Genomic DNA, 13,721 nt, shown 5'->3' with positions numbered 1-13,721 from the left:
TTCGAGTTTATAATTGATTATTTAATATCGGTTTAATATCGAAAAAGCAAGTCAATATCTACATATGAATGTATGTTTTTTTTTTCTTTTTGTTTTGTATTTTATTTTAGTTTCTGTTTTGCGCCCATACCACTAAATCCTTGACATGGGTAGCGCTCCAAAGCAAACTGAAGACAAGAGTTAGCAATTTGCATTCTTATTTGCATTCTGTATCAACGAGACGAGTATTTATTCCCTCACGAGGCCTTAGGCTTAGCCATGCTACGAATATGAATATATGAATACATATACATATACATATGTAATTGGAAATCATATATGATTTCATTAGCGATTACATATACATTATTAGCCATAATTACTCTTGGTATGCGCATATGCGGGTTAATACATATATATACAATTCGATTAATATTTTGATTTAAGGTTTAGTGTGTAGTATGTAGATATTTATCGGGTATAGGGATACTCTTATAAAGTATGGTAAAAAAAAAGCTTTGGCGCTTTGTCGTAATCCCAACTGCCTGTCTATGCTGGGAGCCCAACCCCTGCATCAAATTATTTTCTTTGGAATTACTTTTTCTTTTTGTTTTTCGTAATTTTATCCAGCTTAACCGAAGCCATCAGAGATCAAGCGGAGGTTTCGTTCGGTTCCATCCAACCCTCGCTGTCATCTTCACTATCGGAGTCCTCCGACTCCGACAGCTCGATGGCCACTCGCCTGGCCAATATTGAGGCCACATCCAGCATTGCCGTATTACGTTCAATTTCCTTTAGCTCCGACTTTTCCACCTTTCGCAGTATAATGCCTGTAATCGAAAATTGTTTCGTTTTATATGGGGGGTTACTTTAAAATTGTCTTTGACATTTACTAACCATCTCGTATGGATTTCATCAAATCGTTGCGTGGATCATAAATTGGAGGCTGTATCTTTTTAGCACTCACAAGGTGCGCTCCACCATTTGGCTGGCACAGCTGCAGCTCCCCATTGGTCATTGCCTTGGGCAGAATTTGGTGTGGATGCGACTGCATTTGGACAGCGCCCATGCCATCTTCAACCGGTGGTGGAGGTGGTGGCGGCGGTGGCGCTACATTAGGCGGCGACATTTTTGGTGAGTGCTGAAAAAAAGCAAAACAATTAATATAAATTAAATGTGAATAATTTTATGATTATTATTGATATAGAAATTGCCGTACCTGGTCGGGCACGGGCGGCGGTGGTGGCAAATCGCTAAGCGAGTTCAACTGATTGCTATTCACAATGCCCATGTTGTTGAAAGTGTTGTTCAGCTGGGCCAGCACCATGTCGTTGGCATTCTGTGCACTGTTGCTCGGCGCCATCTGCGGAGAACCAGCTCGCGATGTGCTGTTGGTGCGGCCCAGCAGCTTGGCCGCCATGTGGGCACTGGCCATGCCGTTCATGGCCGACAATGGCGACACCGCATCCGGCACGGGCGGTGGCGGTGGCAAAGCATCCCGACTCGTCGACATGCTTCGACCGCGTGTCGGTGTATTTGCGTTCGATGTGGTCGGTGTGCCACCACCGCTGCCATTTGATGGAGGCGCCGGTGGCGGCTGCGATGGTCGCGGCTTATTGCGCGACGGAGTTCCCGGCCCATAAATCTGTTCCGGCGACATTGCGCCCTGTCCGCCCTGGCCGTAGATCCCATGCGATTGGTGATAGAGCGTGCCGTCGTAAAGTTGCTGCTGCTGCTGCTGATGATGATGTTGCTGCTGTAGATGCATATGCGGCGAGGCCGAGATGCCGTTGGTGCCGTATGCGGCTGCATATTGATTGGCCGCTGCCTGTGGTGTGAGTTGCTCATAGCCGGTGCCATCGATCTGCTCGGACTGGTAGCTGCGCCGCAGCTCAATTGAATTTGGTCGCGGTGGGCGCGAATCGTATATGCCCATATCTATAAATATGCACAGAACTCACATTAATATCCTCATTACTCATTTGATACGATTGTAGTACACAAAAATAAAGAAACTCCAATTGGAAACAAATAGAAATCCAAAGTAGGTAAAAAGGATACACACAAATATGCAAAACAGGAAAAACAATTGTTTGCAAGCCAAAAAAAAAAATAAACAAAAAACAGATTTATATTTATATTTTTGTAGAGCTGAGAAAAAAATGCGACGAAATAAATAAATAAATATAAATAGTATGTAAATATTTTGAACGATTATTGCGAAGGGTCACGGAAAGTGCGTCGTGTGGCATAACAAAGTAAGACTTATGAGCAAGGCTGGAAATTGCTGGCCAAGGCGCGAGAAGCTTTTTATTGCATTTTGCACTACTACATATGTTATGATTAAAATTTAAAAAACGAAATGACGTATTTTCAAAATGCACTCCTCTATTAGTCGGTGATAGTGTGTGTTTTGTGCTCGTGATATGTTAACTATTGCAGCTCCCACTCTTTCTCTGCCCCTCAGCTCACTCTCTCTTAGTCCTACCGTTTCCTAGCTCTCCCAATCTCTGTTTAATCTTCTTACTCTCAGAAACTTAGTCAATCCCTTTCTCTCCCAGTCATTCTCACATCTTAGCATATGGTCTCCCAGTTTGATTCTTTCGATCTTTGCCAGAGATACTTTCTCTCTCAGCAAGACTCGTTCTGTCTCTATCAGAAGCACTCTTTTTCTCTCTCTCTATTTTTATCAGGTTAATTTCCTTTCTCTCTTATCTTGCACCCACTCTAATGTAATTTATCTCTACATTATCTTAGCTCTCTAACGAAAGATTCATCAGCAATATACTTATATTCCAGATAATAAGTACAATATGCAAAGTGTACGCTAAGGAAAGCAATTTCAGGCCCCGTCTTATGAGTCTTACGAGTTATGATAGTGTAATATTTGCCAAAAAGAGGATTACAAATACCGGCGAACTTCTATCAACAGCTGTTTGCCAGATAAGTTTTATATAGATAGTAGTAGTAGTAGTAGGAAAACAAAAGCTGTTTAGGTAAACATTGTGTGGGATCAGAGCGAATACTAATGCGACGGGAGTGTCATTGATATGGGGTGTTATTTTTGATGTAAAAATTTATAAATTCCAATTGGTTGCCAATTTGTGAGTACTATTATTAAGTAATTACCATAAACTACTTAGTGACAGTAAAATCAATAATTTTTCTTTTAATTTTCTGATTGTTCCGAATTTAAACAACAACAAAAAACAAAAATAATTGTTTTCATTGTTGTGCGATATTTTCTATCATATATATCATCTGAACCTAAATCAACAGAGGCGTTATAGTTAATTACACATAGGTGTGTATAGATGGGTAGATAGGTACATATACATATACATATATATATATATATATATATTGATTGTATTATATTGTAGGTGGGAGGGGGGAGCGACTAAAGTGGCAAGTTATAGTTGTAGTTGTTGTAATAGTAGTAATAGTAGTAGTAGTAGTTGTAGTAGTAGTAGTAGTAAGTACGATAGAAGTAGATGAAGGAACATTTACACACATACAGACACAATTGACCGTGTGTGTGTGTGTTTGCATTTAATCTGTAAATCTGACCTGTAATAGCGATAGCCGTTTGCTTTGTGAGATTACTGTTATTCTCCAAATGTGAGAGCATATTATAGGGCTTAACTGAATCTGGAAATGGAGATGATCATGCGGTGTTCGTTTAAGCTACTTGAAATTGAAATTGAATATGTAGAGTATACACAAAAAATATAGTTATTACAACAAATAACAACAACAAACAAAAGCTATAAACAAAACTAACCAACACACACAACAATGACATATCTGAATTCTCGTTGGTTCCCAATGAATCGTTTTCAACAATTAAAAAAACTTATTAGCCCATATATATATATATATAGATGTATATATATATATATACATATATGTAGTTTATGTCGTCAATGTGCCAACTGTACATACAATAATATTTCAACTGCTGCGCTTAGTATTATCGCATGGGAAACATATAGATTGTTGAAGGATTCGAATTGAAAGCAGCAGCTGAGGCTTGCCATATTGATGAGCTGTGCTCAATTTCAAAGTAAAAAATATTAGTTTAAGCATGTAACTGGGTATATATGTATGTATATAGTATGATGTGATCGAGAAGAGCTATGTACATATGTGCGGAGCATATGTATGCACTATATTATATAGGATTGTACAAATGAAATGAATCATATTCGATTGGCGAGCGGGCGCTTTGCAAAGCTAGCGAGCGAGCGAGCGATTGTAGGATATTCAAATTACATGAAACTCTTTGGGTAACACTAATTTCGATAAACATTTTTCAACTTTTGAATGAGAACTAAAACGAAAGCCAAGAAGTGCGCACAGTCCTTGAACGCCAGACGAGGCTGCAAAGCACTGATGCCGTACCTACTTGCACATCAACATCATTATTATCTTCATCATCATCATCATCATCGATATACGCCAGCTGATGCTGTTGTTCTTGTTGCTGTTGTTGCTGCTGCTGTTGCTGTAGCTCTAGTTGCAGTTCAACGGGTCTTCGACGCGCCAAAGTCCCCAGCTGCAAATCGCTGTCAGCGTTTACAGTTTGGATTTCGACTAGCTGGGCTAAATGTGCATACGGATTGTACATAACATACATAATACATGGGCGTTAAAAACAGTGTCCAACAGCATTCAATGTGACAACATTCTGAATGTTACTCTGAATGTTGTTCGAGCAAAGCACTTTCAAAATTATTACACTACTAAATACGTATTTTTTTCTGCTCCATTTGAGATAGCGGATAACCGATTGGTGCACATTTATAATTGGGGGTGTGCTACAGAATTTTTCAGGAAATTAGGCGCTGCAAATTTCAGCTGTTTGTTGACAAAGCCAAATCACAAAAGTCATTTAATATTTCTTTCTCTAATAACAGGTGTTTTTTTTTCCCACAAATCTCTAGTCAATATTCTAGCAACATAACGAGTTTCTGTGATACCGATTTGATGGAATTGAGTTGCAATTTGGTTGAAAGAAATTTCTAAAGAGCTTAAAACTTGAGTTTGACATTGCATTAAACAGTTGTGCAAAACATCTTACTAACATTTGAATGCTGACAAAAGCTATTTGAGTTTCAGGTACTTAGTCAATAAGCTTGTATGGCCAATAGGTGTTCAATTTGATTACACTCGATTTGTTTCCAATAGAAACATTTTTTCCTTGAAGTTGTACACACAAAATAGTTGACATACTAATGATATCATCACAACCAATTTGACACATACACAGACACTTACAGCACATTATAAAATGCCTTACTAGTTCTAAAAGTCTAGTTAAGATAAAGGGCACTCAGTCCGTCTGTCTACTTACTGTCATATCCGGCCTCTTCATTGGGCATTGCATTGGGCGTGCGATAGATGACGTTGTTGGGCATCAGAGTCTCGCCGTGTCCCAGAGCTTTCTGTCGCTGCTGTTCACGTGTATTGTGGGGTGTACGGACGCGTTTCTTGTGTCGATTGTTGGGACCGCTGCCGCCGGCGCCCTCCTGCCGTGGACGATGCGTCTTCTTGCCCTTGTCGTGCATTACACGCTCCGTATCCTTGAGCATCTCTTGGCGCCAAAGCTCGAAGAAATAGTTGGGATCCGTGTAGAACTTGAGGCCATCCTTGCCATCGTCCCGATACACGTTGAGCTTGTCCAATGGCGGCGGTTTGTCGCACAACGCATATGTCTCCAGCATTGGGGCGGGCATTGTGGAGCGTGAGAAGATCTGCTGATCGAATATCTTTGCCGATTTGAACGCTTTCTTGCGCGTTATATCCGTGAGTGGAACCTCCTCGACGGTGCTGTCCAGCTGCGTTACTTTAATAGCCAGCCGATCGATGCGCGCCTGCAGCGAATTCGCCCGATCCCCAATGTTGCCCACATCGCGCGCCAACTCGCCAAAGACATCCTCGGCGTGCTTTGATAGGGACGACAATTGTCGTATTATATTTGTCAGTGTTGTGTTTGTCACCGTTTCCAGCTCCACGGACTGCAGCTCATCCTGCTGGTAAACAGATCGCGCCACATGCACGGGCTCAATGGATCGCTTGGGCAACGGCATATTCTTGTGTGTTTTAGATCCGTAAAGTCCTCCAACTGAACACTTTGGCCGTCTAACGGGTATTCATTGACTGCAAATTCCAAACAAAACAAAAAAATCAGTAAAAAAAATTGATTCTTATGAAATCTGCGCAACCCGCTTTTAGATGCGAAAACCAGAAAGCTGCAAGTGCGTTCCGCTCAATGATTTTGACTACATATTTTAACAATGCGCTCAAAAGAAAACTCCTTAAATTATTAGAGCTTATATCGCGTTTAATTCTAAGATTGCAAACCGAGCTTAAACCGAACCGGTTCGAGCATATTTATAATCTATGAACCGAATTGAAAATTGAGCATTGTTATTTAGTTTTTTAAATGTTGTTTCTCATAATTTGCATTTTTCGAAAAAGTATTATTTAAAAAAGAAAATTCCATCATTTATTATGGATATGTAAAATCAATCCATCCATAATAAAATTTAAAAAAAACCGTGAGCCGAAACACCAATAATTTGTAGGTGGGTTTGTAGCTTTGCATGAGACATAAATCAAAATACACTGTAACAATTTTTCAAGATGTATTCACATTTTGCAAAAGCCAAGTCACCCTCTGCATTTTGTTTGTGTATTTGAGAATGTGTTCACTTATAGCCAATCGTTTGTCGTCTGTCGTTTTGTCTGGACCACACCCACGAGATATGAACCGAAATTGTGATAAGCCCAATGACCAATACACCCTGCACAACTATTTCTACAGCATAATATTATCTTGTGTTATTGACTGCGTCTTTCAGCTTTTATCGTTCGCTACTGCCACCAAAATAAAAAAAAAACGAAAGATATATATATATATATATATATATATATCATAGTTGTTGTTTTTTTTTTTTGCCAACTGGAGCCCCGCCGCACTTGTGTTTGTGTGTGTGTGAATATGTACACACACACACACATAGACATAACTATAATGAAGGCTATGTAAATTTCGATTGAAATTCGCACACACACACACATTCACAAATACACACACACACAGACGCGCACATATTACTTTCAAAATGATCAACTTCCTTGGCAAGTTGTTAAACTAGATAGCACTTAAAATTTCATTTGGTTTCCGTCACCCCCTCGCAACTCACCTCACCTTACACACACACACACACACGCGCACTCTTTTCACACTTCACAACAATATCAGTTTGAGGCTTTGCTGTACGTTGTTAAATCCCTTAACATTACAGTTATGTTTACTGTAATTTGTGAAAGTTGATTATAATATAATTTGCACTAAATATGTGTATTTTTGCTTTTCTTTTTGTCAACTTTTTGGATTTCCACACCTTTATTGTAGTGGTGCACAATTGCATTAGCATTGCAGTTATCGATGTGTAATCGAATATATTTGAAGAAATTTCAAGTTGGAATCTTAGAGTTGCTTTCGATAAAATAGTCAATAATCTTATAATTCTATCAAATTTTTATAGTTTTCATAGAATTATTCATTTTTGAGTTATTATGCAAATAAAACAGCTGTCAGCAAGGCAATAATTTTATATACGGTTTTTATTTCATACATCGTTATCGATAATATATCGCACAAATGAGCAAGTAGAACGACCCTGTTTCATTGCATTCTGCAGGGGTAAGGTTTTCGCACATTCTTTATAAATTTTTTGGCTGCGTAACACTAAAATTCTGTTTTCTTAAAGATTATCATAAAATGGCGAGCGTAGCTACTAAAGGATCCGGTCTCATAAACAGTAAGATATATTCTTCGGCTACAATTGTGGAATACGTGACATGAATTTTTTCATAAATTATGTAATGTTTCACTTTAATAGGGCTGCTTGTGCAAGCAAGGCCTCAGTTGGATGTCTTCTTAAAATACGCCAAGGTGGAGCTTACTCCCCCAACACCGGGTGATATTCCAGCGATTCGCCAAAGCATGGGTAATCTGGTCAAGAGTGCAAAGACCGGATCCTACAAAAACCTTTCCGTTAAGGAGGCTTGGCTAAACACACTCGTCACCGCTGAGGTTATATTCTGGTTCTACATTGGCGAGTGCATCGGCAAGCGTCATATTGTTGGCTACAACGTTTAAATTTGCAGTTACGAATAATGTAGTGAACGAACTTATCACTAACGATTATGTACGTGAACGAATAAAAATTCAACATTAAATGTAATAAATAAATGTGCATATAACTATGTAAGTGAATATCCTAGAAGTGGTAAAGTCGCGAATAATCAATTAGTGCAAGTCTAAACTTAAACGAAGTAGGAACAGCTAAGCAAGAAAGTAGCGGAGTCAATCTGTTGACATATATAAATATGCAATCGATTGTTCCATTTTAAAGCTATATGATAAATAATCCGATGTTCACAATTTGTTATTCAAATGCTAGGAGCGTACATTTTGAGATTGGTTCGGATAACTCGATAAGCAAAAATTGTGCATGTACGAACTAGTATTTCAAACAACTGTTCCTAGGGAAGCTTTATTATAATAGGAATTTGCCCGCTCCAATGTATCTACATTATAGTAGAACTTTTGACCATGTCTGAGTACTAATTCCAAGCTCAAAAAATGATAAATTTTTAAGATTTGTTTTAATCATAATATTCAAAAATCAAATAGCAACCTTCGGCTAATTTTATTACATTTCGAAATTATTTTCAGAGGTGTAGTTTTAAATTTGCTTCAAATTAAAAATTTTTTTTTTTTTGTTTGACAGATAACTTAAAAAAGATGGATAGCTGCTTCAAACGTTCTTAAATATACGTATTTGATCATAAGGATATTTCTTTCTCAAGACTTTAAAATAATGGCATCTTCAAAAAATAAACATAGTTGAACTTAGGTTAGGTTAGGTTAACCTAGTTGAACTTAGAGGTAGTAGAATTTATTCTTCAGAAACTTTAAAAATAATGACAAAAGTGTTCTTAAAGATAATAAAATTTTTTCTCAAGAGCATTCTGTGGTATGGCGTGCAAATTAGTGCCAACAAGTGTTGCCAACTTCTTAGCATATTGACAAACAGCTGGAACACGAGTAGTTCCCGACCAATTGTAATACAAATGGCACATTTTGTATGTAAGCTTTTGAATACGATCGGGACTTAAATGTATCTTACTATAGAGAACATTATAACTGGTTGGCGAAACTGTTCCCTGCCGCACTGTCTGCGAAACGAGATAAAAATCATAACGTTCGGGCAACGTGACCACATCATCAACAACCGTGCCCGGTGGCGGATTTTCCCTACGATCGCCAAAGAAACGTGTATTTGAAGATTTGGTGACTACTATGTAGGCGAACTTTGGTGGATTTGCCTCAGCCTTTTGATATTCAGCATCTAGTTTCTCGACAATATCCTTCACCTCGTATTCGAACAACTGTTTCAAGGAGCCTGAACTAACGCCATCGCGATAAAATATAATACGAGCTGGCAGTGCATTCTGTTCCTCTCTATACTTCCTGAGGGCCTTCAAAACCATTGGCCACAAATTGTTGGCCAATACATCATACGCGCTGCACTCAGCGACCGTACTAAAAAAAGTGGCATTCCGTTGTAGGTCCATTGAAGCCACCAATGCTCCATAGGCTTTGTTGCGATCACGCGTACATTTGGCAATATCAAAGCCCATCGTCATCAGGCCAGCCATCGGCACAGCGATCATCCATGGTGTGTAGCCCAGCTTACAATTGATTTGTATGGCAATTTTAGTGGCAACGCTCATGCCTTTCTGATTAGCCCTGGTGGTTACCACCTGGGTGGGCACAGATCTATCCACACAACCACGTTTTTTAATCGATGAGTATCTAAAAAGGGATATATTTGAAAATTCAATTTGATTTTTGATAAATATATATGAACCTTTCAACATTGTTGCTTGGCACGATGCAGAGAACCAGTTTTGGATCACTGCGAGTGCAATCGTCCAAGGCTTGTATGTAGCTGCCTGTGCGATCATCATAAATCATTACTCTAGAAAAAAAAAATATAAACATTACAGTTACAGAACATCTGTGGTGCTTCTATTGGAAGACTTACTCTCGAGGGCTACTTATCTGAAAACCCATGCCTCTTGCAACGCGATTCAGATTCTCCAATAGTTGTCTTAAATCACGCAAGTTGCGCTGCGGCGCAATCACAGCCCATCGATCCAAGCCATTCTTGGGTGTTGTAAACATCTGTTGATCCCGAAAGTATCGCGTCCAATCTGCTTGTTCCCCAGCACAGACCCTGCTCAAAATAATTGTTTCTTTTTACTGCTGCGAGAAGTGGGACATTCGAATAGGCAAAACATACTTATTTGATTTGAAGACAATGTTCTGTGGCTCAATCACACGTCCCTGAACCTGTACCAGATTCTGACTCAGCTCCATGTTCCAGTCGGTCAAGACCTTGCTGCTTTCTGCTGTCGTTTGCAATCGCTGGTTAAAAGTTTGCAAACGCTCAATGCGTCTGCTTGGATTCATGCGTGTATGATTGGACATCGCGCGCATAAGTCTAAAGCGAATTTATAAACGCATAGTTTTAGATTTCAAATCTACGATATGATACGCAAGTGAATAAGAGAGACGTACTGGAAATTTGATCGCATGCTATCGGTGAGTCCAGTTACGCGACACAGCTCGGGTATAAGGATAACAATTTCATTGGCATTGCTGTTTTGGGCTTTATCTCGATTTTTTGAAAGAAGCAGAGGCTGGTTTTGGTCCCTGATGCGTATATTGTATTTCTATAATTCAAGATCAATAAACAATTTGGGCAATTATTCAAATTCCAAGTGTGCAAGCACAAGCACTTACCGTTTGATAGTACTCAACAAAACTAACGTCTTTGCCCTTGCAACTGAATGTGGTTCGCGGCGTTTGTGCAAAGTCAACATCATTGATGCGATAAGTTTTGTTATTGTAATCAGTGAGTACAATTAAGCCCAGGACATTGACGCGGAATTCTTCCTGATGGGTTGAGGGGTTGGCAGAGGTGCGACGCATAATATCATAGACTGTTTCGGTGCGCATTACCTTGTGAGTGATCTCAGCGCATAGTAATATATCCGTTTCATGCTGACGGATTGAGGTCTCGTAACCGGGCCACAGTTCCAAAGAGAACTCACGCAGAGGTACCTGAATAAGTATGTCCCAAATGAAATTGATCATAATAAATCAGTTTCTCAATTCAAACATTACCCGTGCGTGCGGATCGAAAAGATTACGTCCGACCTGCTCCAGTTTTAGACCTTTCATGGAGCGACGCAATATCAAATTCAAGACCTGCAGAAAACGGGGCTCGACCGACGATATAATTCCCACGCTTTTGATGGTAATAGTATAATCGACGCCTTGCTTTGAGGTTGCTTTCAGCACAGTAACATCCTGCTCGAATTTCTTGGTCGTAAACAGCTGCATGCCATCGAAAAGATAACCAGTGCCCAAGGCAGGAGCGTGCTGAGACAACACGCCACAGCGCACCCGCACCACCGCAATCTCAGGCTCAAAATTCACATGATAGTGTATAATGCGCCATTGCGGTCTAGTTTTCAGACTATAAAAGTTCGATATCAATTTGATGGGTTTGCCCTCCTCTCCACGTTTTGTGAGCACATCCGCCGGTCTGCTGTTAACAATCTCATAATGATCAATTCGCCTGCGTGCGTTTTGTGGGCCACTGCCTTCGCCGCGAACTGGCGCATTATGTGAAACACTAACTGCTGGAATATCAGATCCACGCGATGTGGAAGCGTCACGAGATGTTGAATCACCAGTGCCACGAGATGTGGATGCTCCATGGTATGTAGAAGCTCCATGGGATGTGGACGCTCTGCGTGAACTCGAAACATCCGATCTATCTCTGTCGCCAGGGGTATGCCTGTCAGATTGATTTCGAAAAATCTTCGATTGCTGTTAAAGAAAAAACATTAAAATCAAATTTTCACTATTTGAGCTAGCTTGATCTGTGTAAAATTGTTTAACTTTACTGATATATGCAATCTCACGAGCGATTCAGTTATATCGGGATGTATAATTGTGTCCCTACTGTAAGTCTCATTTGGATAACAATGAGTCTTAATTTGAAATGTGCCTAATACCAGCCAGTGTAATTTGGGTTTTCTAATAGTGATTCGATTGAGAAGTTAGTCTGGATGATAACGTCTCTCTAGTGTAAATCGATAAGACCATATATCTCACAAAATTTGAAAAGAAGTTATATAATTTGCAAGGTATATTGTTAGTAACACCCTTCAAAAATCCGAAAAACAAATTTTGGACCACGTCCACTCCTGCTCCCAAAAACAATAAAGGCCTATATCTCGCAATTTAAGATCTACAGTTAATAAACTTGGAAGGAAAATTACTAAGAACCATCTCTATAATTTTTACTATGCCCACTCCTAAAATTTGCAGAGCCCATATCTCCCGTAATTTAAGAGCTAGTTACCAAACTTCAGAGAAGCCTATATCTACTGCAATTTGAAAGGCCAACTTGGACGGTATTTCTTGGCTACACTCACCCTGTTATTTGATACTAGTTATCAGTTGGTATTACTTATGGTATCAAAGTATTTCGCAGTCGGTTGTCCAAAAGACTGTTCCCTGTGTATATATGTAAGACAGAGACGACGAGAAAAGAGAGCGTTAAAAAAAACTACGCATCTGGAATATATCCTCGATCACCGAGAGGAATTGGGAAATGTGGTTTTCACATTGGTTGAAATTAGCATAAAAAGCAAAGCAGCTGCATGATATGCAGGCAATGCGGCCGGCCAGGCGCCGTCAACGCAACACGAATAAGTCTAGAACTTATTTTTGCGCAGCGCATATTTTGCAATTCCCTTTTTCGCAGATTCCGTTAGAAATTCGCGTTTTTTTCTTTTGTCTGTGACTTTGGTAAACATATTCTGTATACCATATTGGCGAAATTCGTAAATAGAAAACTTTTTGTCCAAACACTCTTGACATACGGTACGTTTCATTGTCGAGATTCAAAAATTATTGATCGTGTCTACTCGGCCTTATAAGCTATGTTTACACATGGTTTGTTTGTATTTTGTATTTATGTATGATTTTTAAGAGTAGTGAGAACGATACACGTACACACACACATTTAAAACACTTGTGTGTGTATGTACAGGAATTAACTGGACTACATACTTATATATGTTTGCATTTTATTTATTTTATGCATTTTACTCTTTGAAAACTGCTTCTCTTTTACAAATTCAAACTTATAAGGAGAAATATCCGCATCAGCAAAAATAAACCTCAAAAAAAAAAAACCACTTGAGTGGGTCAACGATACACTATTCTCAAGCACAGATAACGGAATTCGAAACGGCTTACGACGACGCGCTCGCAAGTGTACATATGTATGTATGACTGTATTTGTTTGCTTACGTATATAATGTGCATATACAAATACATCCAAAACAATAATATGCCATCTGATGAAATATATATATATAAATATAACTTACCGGCTCCTGTCCTGATCTTTGATGAACGTCCAATGGACGACGGCGTCCTCTTTCTTGGTCACCCATGACGTACGCTTAATTTGCCGTTATAAAAGCTCTTCACCACAAGAAAACAAGATCCCCACAATCGAAGACGTGAGATTAGAATGAACGATGCTCGAATTCCCAAATTTAAAACACTACTC

The 13,721-nt window shown here is 39.3% G+C and overlaps 3 protein-coding genes across 5 annotated transcripts; 1 reads left to right on the top strand and 2 right to left on the bottom strand.

Annotated features, from left to right (window-relative positions):
* Nucleotides 1-86: 86 nt before the first annotated feature.
* Nucleotides 87-7,414, bottom strand: LOC6561827 (wiskott-Aldrich syndrome protein family member 3). 3 transcript variants are annotated; one of them, XM_032736507.1, is made up of 6 exons: nt 7,196-7,414; nt 5,336-6,141; nt 3,550-3,630; nt 1,199-1,917; nt 877-1,120; nt 87-809 (listed from the first exon to the last, which is right to left on the bottom strand). In XM_032736507.1, exons 2-6 carry the CDS (start codon nt 6,069-6,071, stop codon nt 631-633), a joined length of 1,959 nt encoding a protein of 652 aa, XP_032592398.1. In that variant the 5' UTR covers nt 6,072-6,141; nt 7,196-7,414; the 3' UTR covers nt 87-630. The 3 variants fall into 3 exon arrangements, with proteins under 3 accessions (XP_032592398.1, XP_032592397.1, XP_032592399.1); XM_032736506.2 differs by having other exon boundaries at nt 7,191-7,347; XM_032736508.2 differs by lacking the exon at nt 3,550-3,630 and having other exon boundaries at nt 7,191-7,346.
* Nucleotides 7,415-7,760: 346 nt separating this feature from the next.
* On the top strand, nt 7,761-8,259 carry LOC6562038 (ATP synthase subunit g, mitochondrial). Its single transcript, XM_001988042.3, has 2 exons — nt 7,761-7,811; nt 7,893-8,259. Exons 1-2 carry the CDS (start codon nt 7,772-7,774, stop codon nt 8,150-8,152), a joined length of 300 nt encoding a protein of 99 aa, XP_001988078.1. The 5' UTR covers nt 7,761-7,771; the 3' UTR covers nt 8,153-8,259.
* Nucleotides 8,260-8,665: 406 nt separating this feature from the next.
* On the bottom strand, nt 8,666-13,680 carry LOC6562039 (protein piwi). Its single transcript, XM_001988043.3, has 8 exons — nt 13,537-13,680; nt 11,252-11,962; nt 10,868-11,188; nt 10,643-10,797; nt 10,365-10,565; nt 10,107-10,298; nt 9,930-10,040; nt 8,666-9,874 (listed from the first exon to the last, which is right to left on the bottom strand). The coding sequence occupies exons 1-8, from the start codon at nt 13,600-13,602 to the stop codon at nt 8,995-8,997; spliced, it is 2,637 nt and encodes an 878-aa protein (XP_001988079.1). The 5' UTR covers nt 13,603-13,680; the 3' UTR covers nt 8,666-8,994.
* Between the last annotated feature and the right edge of the window lie 41 nt (nt 13,681-13,721).

The sequence above is a fragment of the Drosophila grimshawi genome, unplaced genomic scaffold (genome assembly GCF_018153295.1).
Source record: "Drosophila grimshawi isolate 15287-2541.00 unplaced genomic scaffold, ASM1815329v1 contig_1377, whole genome shotgun sequence".
In the NCBI taxonomy this organism is placed as follows: domain Eukaryota; kingdom Metazoa; phylum Arthropoda; class Insecta; order Diptera; family Drosophilidae; genus Drosophila; species Drosophila grimshawi.
The sequence above is the reverse complement of the archived record's forward strand: the minus strand, read 5'-3'. Positions and strand labels throughout refer to the sequence as shown.